A 19,991-nucleotide genomic window follows, 5' to 3' on the forward strand; every position below is an offset into this window, starting at 1 on the left:
TTATAATTTAATTAAAATTTACAGCAGATGCATTTACTCTGCGTTTGACGAGTATACTCGTCTTCGCTTGATTTTAATTACCCATACAGAATGCACATTTTCAGGACAAAATTCTTCCACCGCTAAAGGGTTAATTTTCTCAAAAAATATAGTTTATGATCATTTTTCATTAACTTATGAGTTTTCATTAGCTAATGCTACTATTTAGAATTTATGATCAGACATGTTGAAGCCTAGCTTAACATCATGGCTTTTAAGACGTCATTGAAAGAGTTTTTTTAAGCGTGGGATAGGCAAAATATGTTATTGCACGGGGTGGCAACATTTCTAGGGTTGGCCGTGTGTAGGCACGTAACATGCATGACACTTTAGGAAAAGAGATTGTCCTCATGAAGTAGAAATAGACGGATGCGTTTTGATATTTCGAAAGATTTTAACAAATTTTATTCCTAAAAGCGAACTTGAGAAGTTTCATATCATTTATTGAAATTGTGAATTGTTTACGTAGTCATGATTTCCCTATAAAAAAAAAAAAAAAAGTTAGTGAATCAGTTTCAAACTAAAACAAAAGTAATGAACCCCACAAAAAAGTGTATGGATTTAAATACAAAACTTCATATCATTGAAAGAAAGTTGAAAGGATGAAGTTGTGGCTAAGATTGCACGCCGATTTAATATATCAGAGTGAGCTATGAAATCCATTATCATCAGTAAGAACAAATACCGTGAGATTGCAGAGCATGCACAAGATTCCATAAGAGGGTTAAATCTAGGAAAGTAAATTTTCTAGTTCTTAAAAAGAAACAGCTGAAGATGGTGTGCAGAGCGGGAATCCAAAAAAAGATACCGATATGTCAGAAGAAATGATTTGTGAGGAGTATCAGACGTATTTTCTAGTCTGAAAAAATGGAGAAGGTCCAAGATGCATATCTGAATTTAAAGCAAGCTCAATTATTTCGGTAAATTTTTCCCGTTTATTTTATTTTGTTGAAATCAAACTGAACCTTACAGTTGTGTTTATTTTAATGTACACATTTTCTTGGAAAAACCATGAAAGCATGTCTTACATATTTATTCTTTATTAAAACACTATCAGTCTACTGTATCATTATACTTAGTAACATTTAATCCTAAAGGTGTCGTAAAAAATTGCGTTTATAATATATTAAGTAAAATTAAACAGTATTTCAGATTTAAAATTTCATTTCTTAAATTCTTAAAAAAAAAAATAGGATAATATATTTAAACACCTAATCATTATTATACATTATTATTATTATTATGTGACACCTTCAAGGGGTCCAAAGATCATGGAAGGAGGGTACAGCAATAGTCGAGCCTCAGTTAGAACTTCATTGGCTACAGCATTGCCATCCATTACCCTCCAAGAGTATTGGATTGAATGAATCAATCACCGCATTTCACGGTCAATTGATTCACCTAAACCGTATTTTTTCAATGATCAGAGCTTTAATTGATCAATAACACCTTATCCCTACACTGTCCTCTACAGATAACGGGGAAGATGAAAAGCATTCTTGCTTCGCCCCTTTAAGCCAGTCCTTATAAGGATATAAGGGTCCAAAGACTCATCAAGGGAGAGCACCTACTCTACAACTCTCCGTCTCCACCACTTCATCCACCAACTACACCAAACCGCTACTATCATCATTATCATCATATACAACAACGCCATATACAACATTTATTATGTTGTATATACGTCATATACAACAATATATATAAAATGCTTGTTTTATATAATAATAAATAATATTATCTACACAAGTTAAAATTTACTGAGTCAAAATATGTTAAAATTCCACACACAACGTTCATCGAACTCTTAACTCAATAACTGTTCCTGCACTTATCACACTCTAAAAAAAAAACGCATTTCACTTAAGCTAATCTCCATGCAAAAGAGGCTACTCAAGACTTACCTGCTTGTATCCCCCACGCTGTCTTTATAGATGGCCGCCTCTCCTCACTTCGTTCTATAAAAAATCTCTTCTGTATTAATCTGATAACAATCCATTAACTTGTATGGATATGCCCAGCTTACTCCTACCGAGGCGTTAAACAGCACCCCTGAATATGTTTTGGTGTCCAATATTTTAGAGACCTGACACTACCATAGTCAATATTCTCCAAACCTTCTCCAATTATCCTCATCTCCTTGAAAACCAGATGATCAAATATGCGCACAGTAATCCATAAATGGGATGATCGAAGCATCTTATATAATAAAACTATAATATCTTTACTTATACATGTCAAAGTCAGTTAATCACTTCATTCATTGTAATGGCCTTACTGTTTTAGAAATGTGACTCTAACTCAGGTTCCTGTCTATTAATAATCAATATCATGTAAAAACTCGATGTAGCTTAAAAATACCAAATCGCTTTACATCGATTTTGACATAGGTCAAGTCCCATCGAATATTATAAAATTAACCTTGTTTGTCTCTGTATATTTTGTGCTAGATATTATTGTAAATAACCCTCTGGAAATTAACTGTACATATTCTTTTCGCAAGAATATTTTAGAGTTAAAAACAAAGGCAATGTTTTGCCACTGGAACGAACGTTGTGTAATAGCTCTCTATGAGGGCATAAGAAAGGTTGCTTACGGCTTTTGTGTATGAGAAAGTGCTTACAAGCTGTGCGCATAAACACCTCCAAAGTCAGTCTAAAAGGTTCAAACAACTTTCCGCTGGCCGGCAACTTACGATGAAAAGGGTGCACGGACGAGAACAAAGAGCGGGTTGAACTCAGAAGATGAAGGAGTAATGCCGAATTCTTAGGGGGGGGGGGTACAACCCTTCATGCACGGTCTCAGAGAAAGTGTAATAAAAAGGGACAGAGCCAAGCATAAGGGGCTTCCAGTCGCCACCAGAGAGAGAACTTCCAGGTCGCCAGTGAAGGTTTCCTGTCGCCGAGAAGAGAGAGGGATCCCATTCGAGAGTTGGCGGCAATTAGAGCTATTGGAGACAGTCATCCAGGCAGTACGGCGAGCCCAAGAAGGAGAAAGCCCGATGTAGATGTAAATTACCTAAAGCAACTTAATGCGGAAGTTTTTTTTTTTCCCGCCATGGGAGAACAACCTTTTGCCGGAGCTGTACGAGTACCACAGGTCGCAGTCCAGAGCCCGCTATTTTCTCGATGAGATACTGCTGATGCCAGACATTCCTGAAGGAAGCTCGAGATCTGAGATGAAAGAAATGCAATAGAAACTTTTGCGCAAGACTTTTGGCGGAATGTGTGATACAGAGCCTTTGTAAGTTTCATACCTTTGTACAATTCCTCTTTTAGTATTTATAGATGAACTATTAAGAATTTGTTTAATACTAATAAGAAGTGTCCTTAAAAGAATCAATTGGCATGTTGGAAGTTGATATCAAATTTTTAAAAATAACTGAACAGAGAGTTAGCTAACCTCTTTGCGAGTATACTAGAAGTTTAATAAGTTGAAATTGTAAGCAATGAGTAAATAAGTGTTTGAGTTAAAGAGATTATTTAATGTTGAAGTAAAAGGGTTCTAATTTTATGCTAAAGATTTTTATAAATGTATAGAGAAAGCAATCTCCCTATTGCTTAATTCATGTATAATATGTAAATAAATGTGTTTTAAGTATTTTTTAAAAGAGTGCTGCTGCCTGATTCTTTATTTTACAATTGCACTGTTTCTAAAAATAATCGAACTTGTGAGCAGGAAACAATTAAGGCAATAAAAGCGCAGTTTAGTTACTTACGAACCACGACTGTTTATGTAAACTTTGTTAAAGGAATTTACGCTAGTAAGAGAAAGAGAGAGAGAGAGATCTACCGGAAGTTTTATTGAGTCTTATGCCAAATATTTGATATACTGATAGCGCAGTCTTACAAATAAATTTTTCAGTGTTCATAGGCATACGACTAATAAATACGGAAGGTGGATAAACATAATACACAGTAGAGTTAGTGAAAAAGGTTACGTGAGAGAAAGCGTGCACAGTTAATTAGAATAAAGGCAGAATTAAGAATTAGAAGGAAGATAGAATAAAGATAAAAAGAATTAGGAATAGAGATAATACAAATAATATAGGAAAACAACACACAAAACGTTACAATCAGCCCTTGCGTCAAACCATAGCCTAGTGACTTATCGTCTAGCAATCTATCAACTGAATTTACAAAATCTAAGCATATCATTGTATACGGATCTCGCCCTATCCAAAGCATTTCTAACTTTGTTATAGTGCAGACATAATTTTTTTTTAAAAAAATGACACCTCTCTGAAACAAACCAACAGTGACCATCACAGAGAAACTTTGCTATTGTCAATTCGGTTTTAGATCTGAGCCATTCAACCACTTCTCTGTGATGGTCACTGTTGGTTCTCTTGTTAAAAAGGTATATCAAAGCCGCCGTTAGCTTGCTTAAATATTCCTTTAAGATGCGCGGTGATATGTCATCAAGTTCTATTGCTTATTGAGATCAATTTTACTTAATTCCTCGTATACTTGCTGATCAGTTACCATCAGTTCTTCTTCAACTACACAGTCTTTTCTGAAATACTTCGATACGGCACGTTTTATAAAATTCATACCCAAGCAGGTTATCAGTATTTGGAAGCCAATCTGTTATATATATATATATATATATATATATATGACAGAATGATCATTGACTCGGTTAACATACATAGTTTTATGAAAAAAAATTGAATGACTAGAACCGAGATTTAATTAAAAAGGTTTTAATATAAACACACTACTAGTTTTTATTTGAAGTACTCTCTCTCTCTTGGTACAGCTTCATCGATCATTCACTCTCGTGTCATTATTTTTTTTACTTATTTTTATTTTTTTTTTCATAAAACTATATATATATTTACCATATTGTATATTATATATATATATATAATTGCTTAAATTATATATATATATATATATATTGTATATGTCCATATAATCTTTAAACCAATGTTTACCGATAACCTTTCATTCATTTTGATGTAAAAACTGATTTAAACCTGTAGTGTAGTTACGCTACTTGTAAATGATTTTTCTCATAATCGCAATCTAAAAACATTTGAAGTACTCTCTCTCTCTCTTGGTACAGCTTCATCGATCATTCACTCTCGTGTCATTAGTATTCAATTATCATAGACAATCAGGAGGTCGCCAAGTTTTCTCCAAATTCTTATCTATGCAATCCGCTTCATGAATTTTAAGTTAGAGGAAAATAATCTAATTGAAATTTTCTTTGCATTCTTAACAACGCACTAAGAAGTTCAGAACGTAATATATTATGGAGATTCCTTGTAATATTGTTATAATATTTCCTCAGACTTACTAGGAAGATGACGAAATTTTATTACAAGACAGATGTCAGTTCTGATAATGTAACTAATTTATAGCCGGGGGTTTTTTACGTGAGACCTTAAGTGCTGCAATGGTAAACTCGTGTCTGGGGTTTACTGTTGCGGACTTACTTGACAAAAAAGTTGTACGTGTGTGGAAAAAAGGTACAAGCAGCTACTCTGTAATTTTATAAACAAATTGCTGTATTTATAACATAACTTTTAATAAGTGTTATAAATAAAATAATAAGTTGTTATAAATATATAAATAACTTATACATAACTTAATTAAACATAAAGTGTGAAAACGTTTAGAGAAATAAAAATTAGAATAATGTTAAGTTTGATATACTGTATTTCCATTTTTGGAAAAGTTTTCAATACAACTTTTACTTTCTTTCTTTCATTTATTTATTTATGAGTTTTTTCTTCCAGAATTCCGAGACTTAGACCCGTGTCCTCGTCAGTGCCAAGAGATCTATGATCCTGTGTGCGGTTCTGATGGTGAAGTTTATATGAATGACTGTTTCCTGAGGCTTTACACATGTGGGTGAGTTATCTTGTTTACAAAAACGGAAATAGTTCCTGAGTAGAAGTAAAATAAGATACAAAGCTGAAAATTAAATCTTTCGAAAGGAATATTTATTGTTTTGCAATAATTTGTAAGAGTAGTCAGACTCCCACAAATTTACCTCATAGCAGCTATACTGTTCATTATGAGACAAAAAGCGGTATGTCCCAAAGAGAAATTTTCAATTGATACATGATACATAATTATGTTTTCCAGAAGACTAGTGAAATCCTTAGAATTCCAAGGAAATGCTGTGACATTTGAAGCTTTCTGATAACTGCACAAAATAAACTTAATAACTGCATAAGATCTCTGTGATCTGCTAATTACTCAAATAGTAAAATTATGAATGAAAGCAAAATTAAAGTTAAAGAACTCGTTTTTTTATTTAAAATACAAAATAACAAATAAAACTTACGTAAAAATAAATAAAGAATACAAAAATATATAAAATTCATAAAAACGGCAAAAAAAAAATAAAAACTCAGCTCATCCACAATACAAATGTACTATAAATTTATAATAACTTTTAGTGGATGGAAAGAAACCACATAAAAAATCTCCAAGATTAACTTCCATGCAGGAGAGAAGGGGGGGGGGAGGACACAATAGCACAAATTCAGTCTATCCCCCTGTACTCAAAACTCTTCGAGCACAGTGAAAAACAGAAGAAAGAAAGGTGCAATGAAAGTGACAAGTTGTGATATTAAAACATTAAAACAGAATTGTGAAAAACAACAATATGCTAAATGTAATGATAAATGTGTAAAGAGGAAACAGTGAAAATCAAGAAGAAAGAACAGAAGAACAACCAACTACAACAAAACAGAATCAACAAAGAGGAGAAAAATGTCAAAAACTGAAAAGGAAGTAACAGAAGGGTAGATAGACAGAAGGGTAACATTCAAGAGGAAAGGAGAACAAGGTAATAGTAAACCAAAGTAAAAGTCATGCTGAATAAAGTTCGTTTTTAATTAAGGAAAATATCTTCGAGATGTCTTGTGTATAGGAAACGATGCTATAAATGCATCATTATCATAGATGCCATCATTGTGATACCAATATTAAAAGTTTACATTATTTTTAATTTCCTATCCACAGTTTCATCCAAATTAGTAATCTGTCAAGACTTGATTGGACCGTATGTTTTGCCTTTTAAGGCAGTTCAAAGTGCATCATTCCATCCAGATCTTGATCTCCTTCTGCCTTCCTTACCTAAAAGCATGGAAACAAACAGCTATTATGCTTACCTTCCCTCATACTCATGCTGTTGTCTACTTGTAAATCTAATTTGTCATCTTTGCTAAAAAATTATGCCTTAAATAGATTAAATGTTTTACGTGTTCTATAGGTCTCCATTCAGGATATGTGTTTTTATATAGCCCGATGTTTTTCCATGTTCATCCTATCTATTTTCATAGCTTTTGGCTTTTTATTGATCGTTAAGCATCTTACTCAACTTTTTACTCTAAATTCCCATTGATTTGTATAACAAAAATTCTTTATTCTCTATGTGCTAAAACATCATCCCATTTACTTTAAAGAATCCATAACTGACTACGATGCGCTTGCCCGGCATGGTAACACTTTTTTTTTACTTTGAAGTTTTAGACTAACTTACAATGGGTAATGGTAATAATCTTGTCTTGCGCCTTAAATAAAAAAAATAAAAAAAAAGAGAGAAACTCTTATCTAAAGTCTTGCTTCTACTCATAATAAACTTTGTAAGTTATTTAAATGAAAAAAGAAATCTCATAAAATGCACTCTATGCATTTTACGAGATACCATCTGAACCACAGTGTTGTTACATAACTGATACTTGCTAGCGGCAAGATGATGTATAAAAAGAAACCGTCCATAGTAAAATATTCATGTGTGCGCTGCTATAAAAAGCTAACTTTTGTTTGCTCCTTGGTATATAAAAAAGCAGAGCAAAATATCCGCAAAAAGTTTTATAGAGAATTGAATCCGTGCGGGAAAAATATTTTTCCCCAGGTTATGAATGCGACTAAAAACTAATGTGTTTCATTTACTCATAAAAAAGATGCAGTTTTTCTTCAAACTAAAAAAAAAAACGAATTTGTAAAAAATAACCAAAAAAACTGTCTTCTTTTGAACGCAAGGTTACTTTCGCAAACAAACCGAAAAAAAAAAATGTCCTTCTGCCTAGTTGTGTACATCAGTGGTGAATATATATTTATTTAAAAATTTGAAAATCAGATATGAAAGCAGTTTATTTCGTGTATGAATTAAGGAACAAACGTCTACAGAGATCAAATAAAACTGAAATATGCATTACATATGTATGCATAGCACAATATATATGTTTTTCCTCATGTGTGCTCTGTTCAAATGATTTTTATCCATTTTGGCACATCTTACTTCATTATATTACGTAAAAATGGAAAGCGTCTGAACTACATGCTGAATTATTAACGTAGCTAATAAACGGTGTATGGGTAATTGCGAATCAAGTAGAACGCGTCATGAGCCACTGGGAATGTATTAGCACGAATGCGAAACCGTGCCACTAGAACAATTGCTAAGCAGTGTACTGCTGAGTGTTTGACTGCTCTTAGCAACATAGAGCATGAAATTAAGTCAGGGACTCTAGCTTATTCATGTGTGCAAAATTTAGAAAGCATGAGTTAACAGAATTTTAAAAATTGGAAGATAAACTTTCATTTATGTATTATCATGAATTTACTAAAGTGTATTTCTTATTTCTGTTTGCAGAGGAATGTTTTTTAAACAAATATAATAGCAAAAGAACAAAAAATGGTGTAATTAAAATTAACAGAAAAATTCATTATAAAAATTTATTAAACTACTTATAATTAGTCGGGTATTCTTAAAAACAATGCTTCGTGTTTTTTTTTTTTCTTAAAGGCATTGAAATGACTTATTGAGTGATCAGAATGTTAATGTTCACTTAAAATCGTAATATCTGCAGGTTGTCTCAACAACACTTAGACAGATATTTAGGTTAATTATCGTCTCAGTACTTGACGATGTCTTCGACTAAATCGAATCACTCAGATTATTTTCAGTTAAAGTAGCTATTAAAATTAAGAATCAATAATATGACGTATTTAAGAATTACTGCAATCACTAATTTTAACAGCTACGCCAATCAGATCTGTTATAAACAAGAACAGTATTGTGATGGTGCCGAGAATGGGCGCTAAAAAAATAATTTGTTGTAACAAAAAGTAAAGACGTTGAAGATAAACTAAAAACAAAAAAGTATTTATCCTTTTTTTTTTTTAAGTTAACTTTTCTATCTCGACAGCCATACAAATTCACTATGGCTGTCGAGATAGATAAGGTGTTTCAAATATTCGCACGACTAGCATGTATTGCTGTTATTCTATCAAAATAATACTCTTCATATGCCTGTAAACATCTATCTCGTATAGTTCCTTTGCCATAAAATAAAGAAGAAGAAGAAGCATATCCAAACCCGTTGTCTTTTTCTATCTTTGAACTATTTCATTTGTGTGGCTTCACTGAAAGCATACAATATCTATTAACTTCAGGCAGATACTCCCGAATGCTGCTGTGTTGACAAGTTTCCTCGATGTAGAATAATGGAACGGGTTCTGGATTTTCTCGGTTAACCTGTTCACGAAGATTAATTTACTTAGGATAACAAAAATATTTTGCATTAGAATACATACCAGTGATCCGCATCTAGTACTGGAGTCTAGTTTCTTGAGTTCGTATGATAACTAAAGATATTAATTTTAAAAGAAATCGCTGGATTAAATATTTTAAAGTAATTCGAATAAACTTGTAAACTTCATAATAATAATAAACCTAAAAGCATAAAAATGTGTGTGTCAATATGAACGTATTACAGCATAGTTAGAAATGACGAATATAATTCTCAAAGTGTCGTTATTTTGCTATGAAATTTGTTTTTCCTCTACACAAAAACTTCTGATGGCACTACAAATTGCAGTCAGATGCTATTTTGCCAACATTGTATTTGCGTCACGTTTCTTTTTCATAGTGGGCCCACGGTGAGCACAGATGTTTTACTTCAGCGCTTCAGCTTTGAACTCTGCCCTTTCACTACAGTTACGTCATGTCACTCTAAAACTATACTCTTTCTTGCTCCTTTTGTAGTTTATTTTCCCTTCTGTGATGCATCTTGTTATGGTCACTCAGCTAAGATCTCTGTATATACGTCTTCGATTAATTTCAGTCGTGGTAACTTGAAAAAGAATAAAATATTGTGAAGAGGTAAAAAAAGGTTTATTACAGGGAATATACGTAGGGAATATAAGCAATTTTTTTTGTTTTATACAACCTTAAAAGAAATAAAAAAAAAAAAACCGCTTAACTTTGCGTTCTACATCTATAGATGACTCATTCAATGTACATACTTGCCTGCATTTATAAAAATAATACCCTGATTTCTTTCCTAAGAACACTATTAATACGCACTTCGGCTCTCTCAATTGTTGATTCTAAAGGTTCATAATAAATACCTTAATAGCATATACTTTTTTTTTTCTTGAGGTCCATATTTGTTGACATTATTCAGTAAGTTTTTAATGTTATTTTAAACTTTGAAAGCATTCTTTTCACCTTGTCTAAGGATAATCATCCGAATTATTTTGCTGCATCTATTGGTTGAAAAAGGTCTGGTGACGTTATTTCAATATTACTATGATCACCCTTTTTGTTATTTTTCACAAATAATTTGTTCAGAAAAGCTGTGGATTTCTCAAAAAAGAAAGAAAAACAAGAAAGAAATGGAAATACAATGATTTTTTCCCATGAAAGCTAACAAGAATAATGGGGTTTTTAGATGACTGGTTGTTTACTAGTACCCCCATATGACGAAAATGATAATCGAGAAAAGCATTTCCCTTTAGTAAATTGTTTCTCAAATTTTAGGTATTCGTGCTCATCATTACCAAGAAGAATAACCATACGTTCCCGTTCTTGCAATTACTATTTGTCAAAAAGTTCTAATAATTAGCCGTGACGTCTCCTTGAAGCGACTAACCGGTTAGTAATTGAGATAAGTATCGCGTGACATTTCATGACTTGGGATTTAAATGTCATAGTCATTATGGACTACCTTTTTATTGCAACTTCCAGTAATATGTTTGTATGGTGTTTTTAAATGTAATTGCAGAAATAAAGGAGGAAAAATCTCTAATGCAGTGGTTTGGTTGTTCCCAATCTTTTTCACAACGTTGTCCTTAAGATAATGATATAAAATATGAGTGAGTAAAACTAAAGATCGAAATAGAAAATTTATAAAAATTAAAATTAACAAGAAAAAAGGATTAAAAAGTGCAAGTGTGTTTGGAGGTGGAGGGTCGACATACATTGCTACTTATCTTCGATTGAATCGAAGTTAGTTGAAACGGTGTTATCCAGTGATCTCAGATATCAGGAAAACGATAAGATGTGATTTAGATTTATGGTCTGAAAATGGCAAAGAAATACAAACTATTTTGTACAGTGAGATGCTTTTACTGAGACAACAAAGTAGAGGAAGTTTAGTACCAAATGTCTGAAAATCATTTGTCGAAAAGGTAGCGGTAGGAAAGAAGAATACAAGCTACTACTCTATACCACTTTCCTCAAATTACACACTATCTTTATCTTCAAAAATTGCACACAGGTCAAACTAATATTCATTCTTTATTTAGTTAAATAAATCTCGTTTAATTAGATTACCATAACCTTTTTTTTTCGTAGCATTTAAAAAGGCAATAGAGCAATGCCTATTAATTAATCCTTATAAGGACTGGCTTAAAGGGGCGAAGCAAGAATGTTTTTCATATTCCCCATTATCTGTAGAGGACAGTGTAGGGATAAGGTGTTATTGAGCTGTTAAAGCTCTGATCATGGCAGGAGGGTAACAGCAATAGCCGAGCCTCAGTTAGAACTTCATTGGCTGCTACAGCATTGCCATCCATTACCCTCCAAGGGTATTAATCACCGCATCTCACGGTCGATTCTCACGTCCATATTAAGTTAATATTTGTTACTAATTGAATTAAGGTGTTAAATATTTTTTAAAAAAATATTTGGTGTATATTACATTTACTTTCTTAAATTTAATATTGTAGCTACTTTGCTTTCCTTTGAAAGCAAAATTATGACGAATTCGTAGCAAAATATTTCTTTTAAATACTTTTTTTTTTTAAATGTTGTATTCTTGGCATTTGAGTTTATTTCCAGAATTTTTACTTGTGGAATGAAATTCATTTTACTTGACTTCCCATATGCCAGCTATATTTATCATGGATGGAATTCATTTTAATTGCATGCTGGGATGTATATACTGAGTGACAATGGAAAAGTGAAAACCATCATCTTGAATATGAGAAAGAAAAGTGTATAACGAAAGTATCTTAAAACACCTGAGCAACCCTTGAACAACCCTTTAACATCAACAGACGTGGATAATTAACAAATAATTATCCTGGCGAAAAGCGATTTACTCAGGACTAAATCTGCTTCTGTTAGAGGCATTAAATGAGTACCTTGGAGCGTACAACAAAACTGCATTGGCTTTGAACTGCTGACTTCCATTCTCGTACATTTTCCTCAACACTAACATATGAATGTTCGTGAGTAATTACAGCCTCCAAGTAATCAGTCCGTGTTCTTGTTCATTTCTGTTTTAGGGTCGAATACCGGTAATAGAGCAGGTGCACAAAGATATCAACAAACAAGTGGTAGGCCTTGATGCGAACGTAGGAAATGACCTTATATTACAGGATTTTCCAGTAAATGAACAATAAATAGTGGGAGTTCATTCCACGTGCAGTTGTCAATGATGGGGGGGGGGGGATGTCCCTTATACAGACAATGGTCTTTTCAGTAAGCGAATTTCGACACATCTAATCTTAAAATTTACTGACTGTTGCTTTATTTTTTCTTTTTTATTCTTATAAATATCAAACCAAACGACTACTTTGGGTACCAAATTAGAAGAACCAAAATTTTGAAAAGGATTTTAAAAATATTTAAAAATTATATATTTTTGTGAAATATTATTGCAGGTTATATGATTAAAATATGAAAACAAAATTGCAGTAGCTATGAAAATATGATTATAAATGAATATTCTGAATATTCAGAAGAATGTAACTAGGTTTACATATCACAAAAAAAAAAAAAAAGAAAAGAAAAAAAGAAAAGAAAAGAAAAAGAAATTCGAAGTGGCTTCTGAAATATTTTCAATATTTTATTACATTTATTATTTAAATATAAACAATTTAAAAACTGACATCTCTAAGTACTATAAGCAAAATAATAATAATAATAATAATAATAATAATAATAATAATAATAATAATAATAATAATAATAATAATAATAATAATAATAATAATAATCTCATCGTAAGCATTTATTACATGATTCATTTTCTTGAAGCAAGTTCTTTTCCTTGTTTATCATCATCATCATTTTTATTTAATCCTGCAGTGAAGTCCAAGGAATCATCGCGGGAGGGCGCTCTAAGCAAAACATTATATTATCCACTATCTATAGCACAACATCCGATACTTTCTAAATGACAAAATAAAAATATATAAATAAAAATAAAATTCCTCTCCTGATGAATCTCCAATTAATAGAGAAACATAATTTATGGTAGAATTATGGTGCTGTTTTTTTTTTAATATTAAAGAAAGAATTATGTAAATTATGACCACTAGGATCGCTACCTTCTGTTCTGCGATGTGTATGGTACAAATAGCAACCAAATTAAAAGAACTGCATGCTGTAGATTGCAAAACTGTAAATTTCAAGACCAAACATTATTAATCTGGGAGAAACTACACTGTCAGTGTTCTAATCTTATCTCGAAATAACGTTCATTCACAAAAAGTCATATAATTATCAAAAATGAAAAAAAAATAAATAAAAAAATAGAAAAAAAAAATATATATATATATTCCAGATACCAAATATTTTTATATAAATTTGATTTTTAATCCCATTTCCCAAATGAGCAAACAGACAAGTAAAGTCAAGTTTGCGCCTGCGCGCACTGCAAGTCTAGGCAACTCATGATAGTGCCACTGAAATATATATATAGTTTATTTTCTTTATTCATGCGACACGAAAATCAATATGCGTTTCAATGTCAACAAATTAAAACAACAAATCTAATGTTATATTTAATGTTTTCATGGCAACGATAAATTCAACTGTCGAATACCAAAATGGGAGAGTAGACGTATAACGTCAATGAATGACATTGCAATATAAGGAATATTCTAGCAATAGTGCGCTGAAATATTCTCTGAATATCAGTGAAATATAATTCGCTGAAATATAAACTCTAATATATATACCCCCCCCCCCCAAAAAAAAAAATTGTTATTACTTTCTTATTCTCAAGTAATTCAAGATTTTGAATTTAATATATATATATATATATTTGTTTGATTAATTATTATATATTAAGTGCATTTATTTATTTACAGAGAAATAAAGGGTTTCATGTATTAGTAATGTGCTGACTAAAAATGTATAAAATAATCCTTCAGCTATCTGAAATTGCGTGTAAGAATATCACGTAGAAGATACGGGAAAACCTAATGGCTTTAAATGTAGATAAGAAGTTGGCGTACTTTGATCTCATTTTTTGTAACCGGTGTTTAGATTCAGTCTATTGATAACAAACGGTTGAACTAAGCCACTTCATTAGATCAATAATTTAAGTGTATATTTCATACCCAGAGGACGCGTTAAGTATATTGAACAGTAGGCTGCATATCTGCAGATACACCTAGTGGTGTTTGAATGTCATTCTTCTATCATTTATAATTGGAATGGAGCAGGAAACTGGAACTAACTACAAATTGATAGATTTGCATAATCCTAAATTATTTTAATCCTAGTTTATGAGACAATTCCTAAGGAAATCGATTCCATTAACGAGAATGTACAGAATTATATCCCTGATCTGCCCATATTTTGATGACCTTTGATAGGGCAGTGTGCGGCGTTATGTTGCTGAATAGATATCTGTGTAATTGAAAGTAGACCACAGTTGGTTCAATTTCAAAAAAAAAAAAAAAAAAAAAAGATATGCGAATCATGTCTATATACTGTAAGTTAAACTTCTGAAAAATAAATTCAAGATAAAAGACAAACTAGTGATCGGCATATTTTTACTTTTACGAATAAGGATTCAGTGATTATTAAAAGCCATTTGATTTCATTATTTATAAAGGAAATCCTAAAGCATATGGAAAATTCATTATTGTAAATATAAGAAAAGGAGTGAAAGAGGACGACATTCTTATAATTACTGCAGTACTGGAACAGAATGTTCCAATACTGCAATAAATAGTCGACACCCGAAACTCGGGTAATTTTTTTTTATTATTTAAAAAAATATAATCGTTATTGTGATAAGCGTTTTTTTGTACAAAACAAAATAAGTTTAGTGAATAAAAATACTCCTTATAGGTTTTAGTTTTTTTTTTTTTTTGTGAATAAAATACTCCTTGTCACTGCAAAAGCAACAAAAATTTTAAAACAACCCCAAATTGATTTTTAATACGAATCCTGCTCTTTAAATGCTATATAACTATTCTACATTAGTACCGTGGATGGACTAAGGGTTAGATAATCGAAACGTTCAGCTTTAGAGATGGAATTTTTACCCAACACTCTTCCTCACACAGTTATCCCTAAGAACCACAACCTCCAATTGTTCAAAAAACATATCATATGGAGCTGATACACTACAGGTTTTCTATTCTCTCGAGTGTGAGAATAAGCTGTTCTATTTTATACTTAGACGGACCAGATCGTAACATGCGGGCCTTCGAAACCAAATCCAATAGAATAGAATGATTAATTTTTATTCTCCTTGTCTCCTACTATCTATGTTCTGGAAAATTGCATGGGTTCTTCTGGCCAGTTTGCCTCTTTTGTGGGATGAAAAACTTTGACAATCCGTGAATGAGACCAGCTAAGTCACTCTCTATTGAAAAGTGCTGATAAAAATTCTTTGCGTCCTACAAGGGATTCGAACCCAGGTATTTTCAACCAAAAGACATCGTCAAAACCGATTAAACTACGGAGGTTCTGTGGGAATGATATGAATTATATAAATAAATGATATAAATTAATAATTGGACACTTGAAGTCGCTTTTTCAAGCCACTTCTTCAAGTGTCCAGTAAGTAGGGTAGTGATGGTCTGAAAAACATCTATGCCATAAAGAGCGAAGCATTTTTATTTATCTTAATTGTTTGCGCTACGGCGGGTTTATTTAGCAACTTTAATTGACTTTATTTTTAATTATAGATTACAGCGTTTACTTCTAAATAAGCGATTTCCACTTACTGGAACATCGTGACGCAAAAATGACGTGTTATGTGTGCATGCGTGTGTGCGTGAGAGAGAGAGAGAGAGAGAGAGAGAGAGAGAGAGAGAGAGAGAGAGAGAGAGAGAGAGAGAGAGAGAAAGAATTCGAAGAAAAATGAACAAATTCTTAGGCGGCCACGAAATTATTTTCAAATATTTATCGAACCTTGTACTTACTAACCCTTCAGAGAACTGTTTTCAACTTAAGTCGCACTTCGTTTGCATCAGATAATAAATATAATAAATAAAATAAATGTATCATAAACAGATCAAATAATACACATATAAACCAAATAATAAACTTCGCTCTAAAAATCGATATTCATTTGCTCCTAAGTTTATTATTATGGTTACGCCACACTTTCAAAGAGATAGAGGACTCATCGCGGTATGGAACTCCACAGCGTCACAATCCCTGATGTGTATTTCTTTAATCCTTCATCTACACTCAACGCCACTACCAACTTCTGCGTACCACCCCATCTACCGCTTTCTGATAGTATTTTTTCTATGTGTTCTTTGACCGATTTACCTGTATGCCGGATGAAGAAATCCAGTTTCTATGAGGAAAAATCACCGTTACATCCGTATGGGATCGTCTAAATCTTCTCCAGTTGAAAACGTCCTATAAAGATTGTCGAAGGCTCAATATTCCGTTGTTCTTCTCGTTGCGCTACGGGAGACACTTTACGGTGTCTTCAGTCGTCTCTCTGTTCTTTTGTTATCCTTTAGTTTCTGAAACGAAATACATCCCTACCCGGTCTGATCGTGGAAAATATACTTTACCATCTAATTTCCATACTATTATCTTAATTCAACCTTTTGTAATGTGAATGAATAATAGATTGATAATCAGTACACGAGCTTGAATTCGCATAAATTAGGTGCTAAAAAAATAAAGCATTAATTTGGAAAAAAGAAGATATAATGGGTCCTTCAACTAGTAAACATCTAGGTTCAAATCCCGTCACGACGAGTGGAATCTTTATATGAGCTTTTTTTCAACTGAAGGTAAAACAACTGATATTATAAGAAAGTAGCAGTTCCCCTTCTTTCAGAAACTCAAGTTCTTCGCCTCAAAACAGGCAAATTGTCCATCGAACACACGCAATTAATATGCAAAAATACTACTCATATGTAGGAGATGGTGTAGTGTAGACACTAGATTGTGTAGTTATACAGTATTGTGTAGTATTATGTAGTGTACAGTGTCCTCGATGCCGATGAGCCCTGGGAATCCAGGGAAGTGTCTAATCATCATCATCGATATGTCTTAACAATGTATCTACAATTGCCATTTGTCTTCTGAATCATTTTGAATACGTGCAGTGCTACTCATTTAATCACGTTCAAATTCGCCGACCACCTATTTTCTTCTTATTCTTCGTTCATTCTCTCTAGTGCTGATCATGAATAATACTGTAGCGCAGTCGGCAGTAGCGACGCCTAATGATTAGGAAAATGCCAGGTTTGATTTCCGTAACAGTAAGTGATCCAAGTCTAGCTAAATGAAAAGAGGTGGCATAGTTATGTTTCCGGAATATTACTTTTTTTCATCGGCAAAATGGAACGCCTGAGGTTTAAAGACAATACTCATCTCACAGCCTTAGTTCTTCTTCAATAACCAACAGGGCAAGCATCATTGAAATACCCTCCTTTCATATTTATTTCCTACAGATTGAATTTCCCTTTTCTTGAAGCTCATCAAACTCGGTCACTTACCTACTGTCCTTCTGTTAGTAGAACAACCTTGTTTAGTTTGAAATTTCCATGAAAATGAAATTTAAAAGTAAATCGCACTTTTAATGCTTTGTCATAATTGGAATGATGGATTTAAACATTCCGTGATCTTATTTTCTTAAGGTAAAACTGAAAACTAGATTTTGATTCATGTTTAAAAATAACGAAATTTATTTTTGCGTCATAGAACCTTTACTTATGCTTTATTTGGAAATCAGACTGGTTTCGAGAGTAATTAGGCTAGCTGATAGAATAGGTCACCATAATCAAACATGAATTAATAATTAATACATTTATTTCAATCAACTCTTTCGTGTTACCATGGTAATAGTAGAATGTATAATGATTAATTGTCTTCATTGTGTATTGATAATCAGAAAAGTATTCCAGCGCATTGAAAAATGTTTGTTGAAAGATGATCAATGCGAAATATTTAAATACGCTATTAAACCAATTTTCTGAATCCTTCATTGTTTTCGGAATTTTGGTATGGAGAAAAAAACCATTACTGAATTATGATGCCCATTTACTCGACAATATATAACGCTGTAGTTATTCAGTACTGTTTTCCCCTATACTGTGTTATATACACTACTTGGAAAGAAGTCAACGGACATCATAATGTGAGGAACAAACGGCCCTAGTGCCATTAATAAGATGTAGGACATCTTTTCGCTGGGATGACAGCATCAGTCCTACAGGGCATAAGTTCCACAAGGTACGATAGCGATCAATGGGAATTTTGGACCATTCTTCTTGTAGGCACGTAATGAGGTCTGGAGTGATATGGGGAGGACGTACCTTGATCTAACCCATCGCTCCGGTTTATCCCACAGAGGTTCAATAGGGTTGAGATCAGGGCTCTGTGGAGGCCAGTCAAGTGTGGTGACGTCCATGTCCACAAACCACGTAGTTACAGCAGCAGCCTTATTCTTGCTGAAAGAGACAATTGTCAGATCTATAGAAACGTCACAAAGTCGATTGTATTTTCCAGAATGTTCAGATACCTCTCGGAGTTCAATATTCGTGACACTATCAAGAGAAGTCCGAGGACAAACCAGATAGAATGGGACCATATCATCACACCGTCATCTCTGAATTTGATAGCTGAGGTTATGCACTGGCATCCGCCAAACCCAAACTATCCGCTACTCTATAAAGGGTGCAGCGTGAGATTCGTCGCTCCATAACACAGCTTTGCAAGCTTTCACGTTCCACTGTACATGTTCTCTCTCTACACCACTGAAGATGACGTTGCATGTTGGTTCGGGTAATGTGGGGCCTTGCATATTGCGGTCTTACCATGGAAATCCACGTCGGTTCTGAATATTTTTGTGCACATTCGTGTTCAGTGGATGCCTGGAATTATGAATAAAGTGTGATATTTTAACATTATAGGCATCAAAACTATTGTATATTATTAATTTTTATGCCATTGAATATTGACTGAAACATTCCTTTCGGAAGATTATACTGAGCAAGCTCCCGAAGCTTGCTCAGTATAATCCCTTGTTTACAATGCTGAAACGCTTTAGACTGATCATGTCCTCCACTATCATTACCTCAGTGCTGTTGATCGAGCAAATGTACCTTCTTTTGATAGAAATAAAATGATCAGTTCCAGCAAATACGGGACCCAAATTTGGTCCATTTTGGCGGAGTCCCTAATTTAAGATGATAAGGTATCATTTAAAAAAAACGTAAAGAAATTTATCTTGATATTGTTCAGAAAAAATCTTCCAAATTTTTTATCAAATTTTATATTTATTGTTTCATCACATAACGCTGGATCCAATTAGTTCCAATCGGTTAGTCAGTTTAAAGTTAGTCCTGAAAATGATGATAAAAATAGTTTGATGTATAACTACATTGCAAGAGAAACTGATTTTTATCGCCCGGTGTGATATTACTACGGTGCTTATTAGACACTATCAAATGTTCAGTGAAAGGATAATGTTTTCG

The 19,991-nt window shown here is 32.9% G+C and overlaps 1 protein-coding gene and 1 long non-coding RNA gene across 2 annotated transcripts in view; one reads left to right on the forward strand and one right to left on the reverse strand.

The window, feature by feature from the left end:
* Positions 1-19,991, forward strand: part of LOC150109311 (uncharacterized) — a 59,988-nt gene that overhangs the window by 31,480 nt on the left and 8,517 nt on the right. Inside the window, exon 5 of the mRNA XM_090407308.1 lies at positions 5,786-5,900. Coding sequence (XP_090263434.1) covers positions 5,786-5,900 — 115 coding nt within the window. The remainder of the gene's footprint in view (positions 1-5,785; positions 5,901-19,991) is intronic.
* Positions 1-19,991, reverse strand: part of LOC150109312 (uncharacterized) — a 47,817-nt gene that overhangs the window by 21,150 nt on the left and 6,676 nt on the right. The gene's annotated exons all lie outside the window — the stretch shown is intronic.

This window comes from Typopeltis vanoorti, chromosome 2 (assembly GCF_054136105.1).
Source record: "Typopeltis vanoorti isolate ZY-2024b chromosome 2, IOZ_Tvanoo_1.0, whole genome shotgun sequence".
Classification (NCBI taxonomy): domain Eukaryota; kingdom Metazoa; phylum Arthropoda; class Arachnida; order Uropygi; family Thelyphonidae; genus Typopeltis; species Typopeltis vanoorti.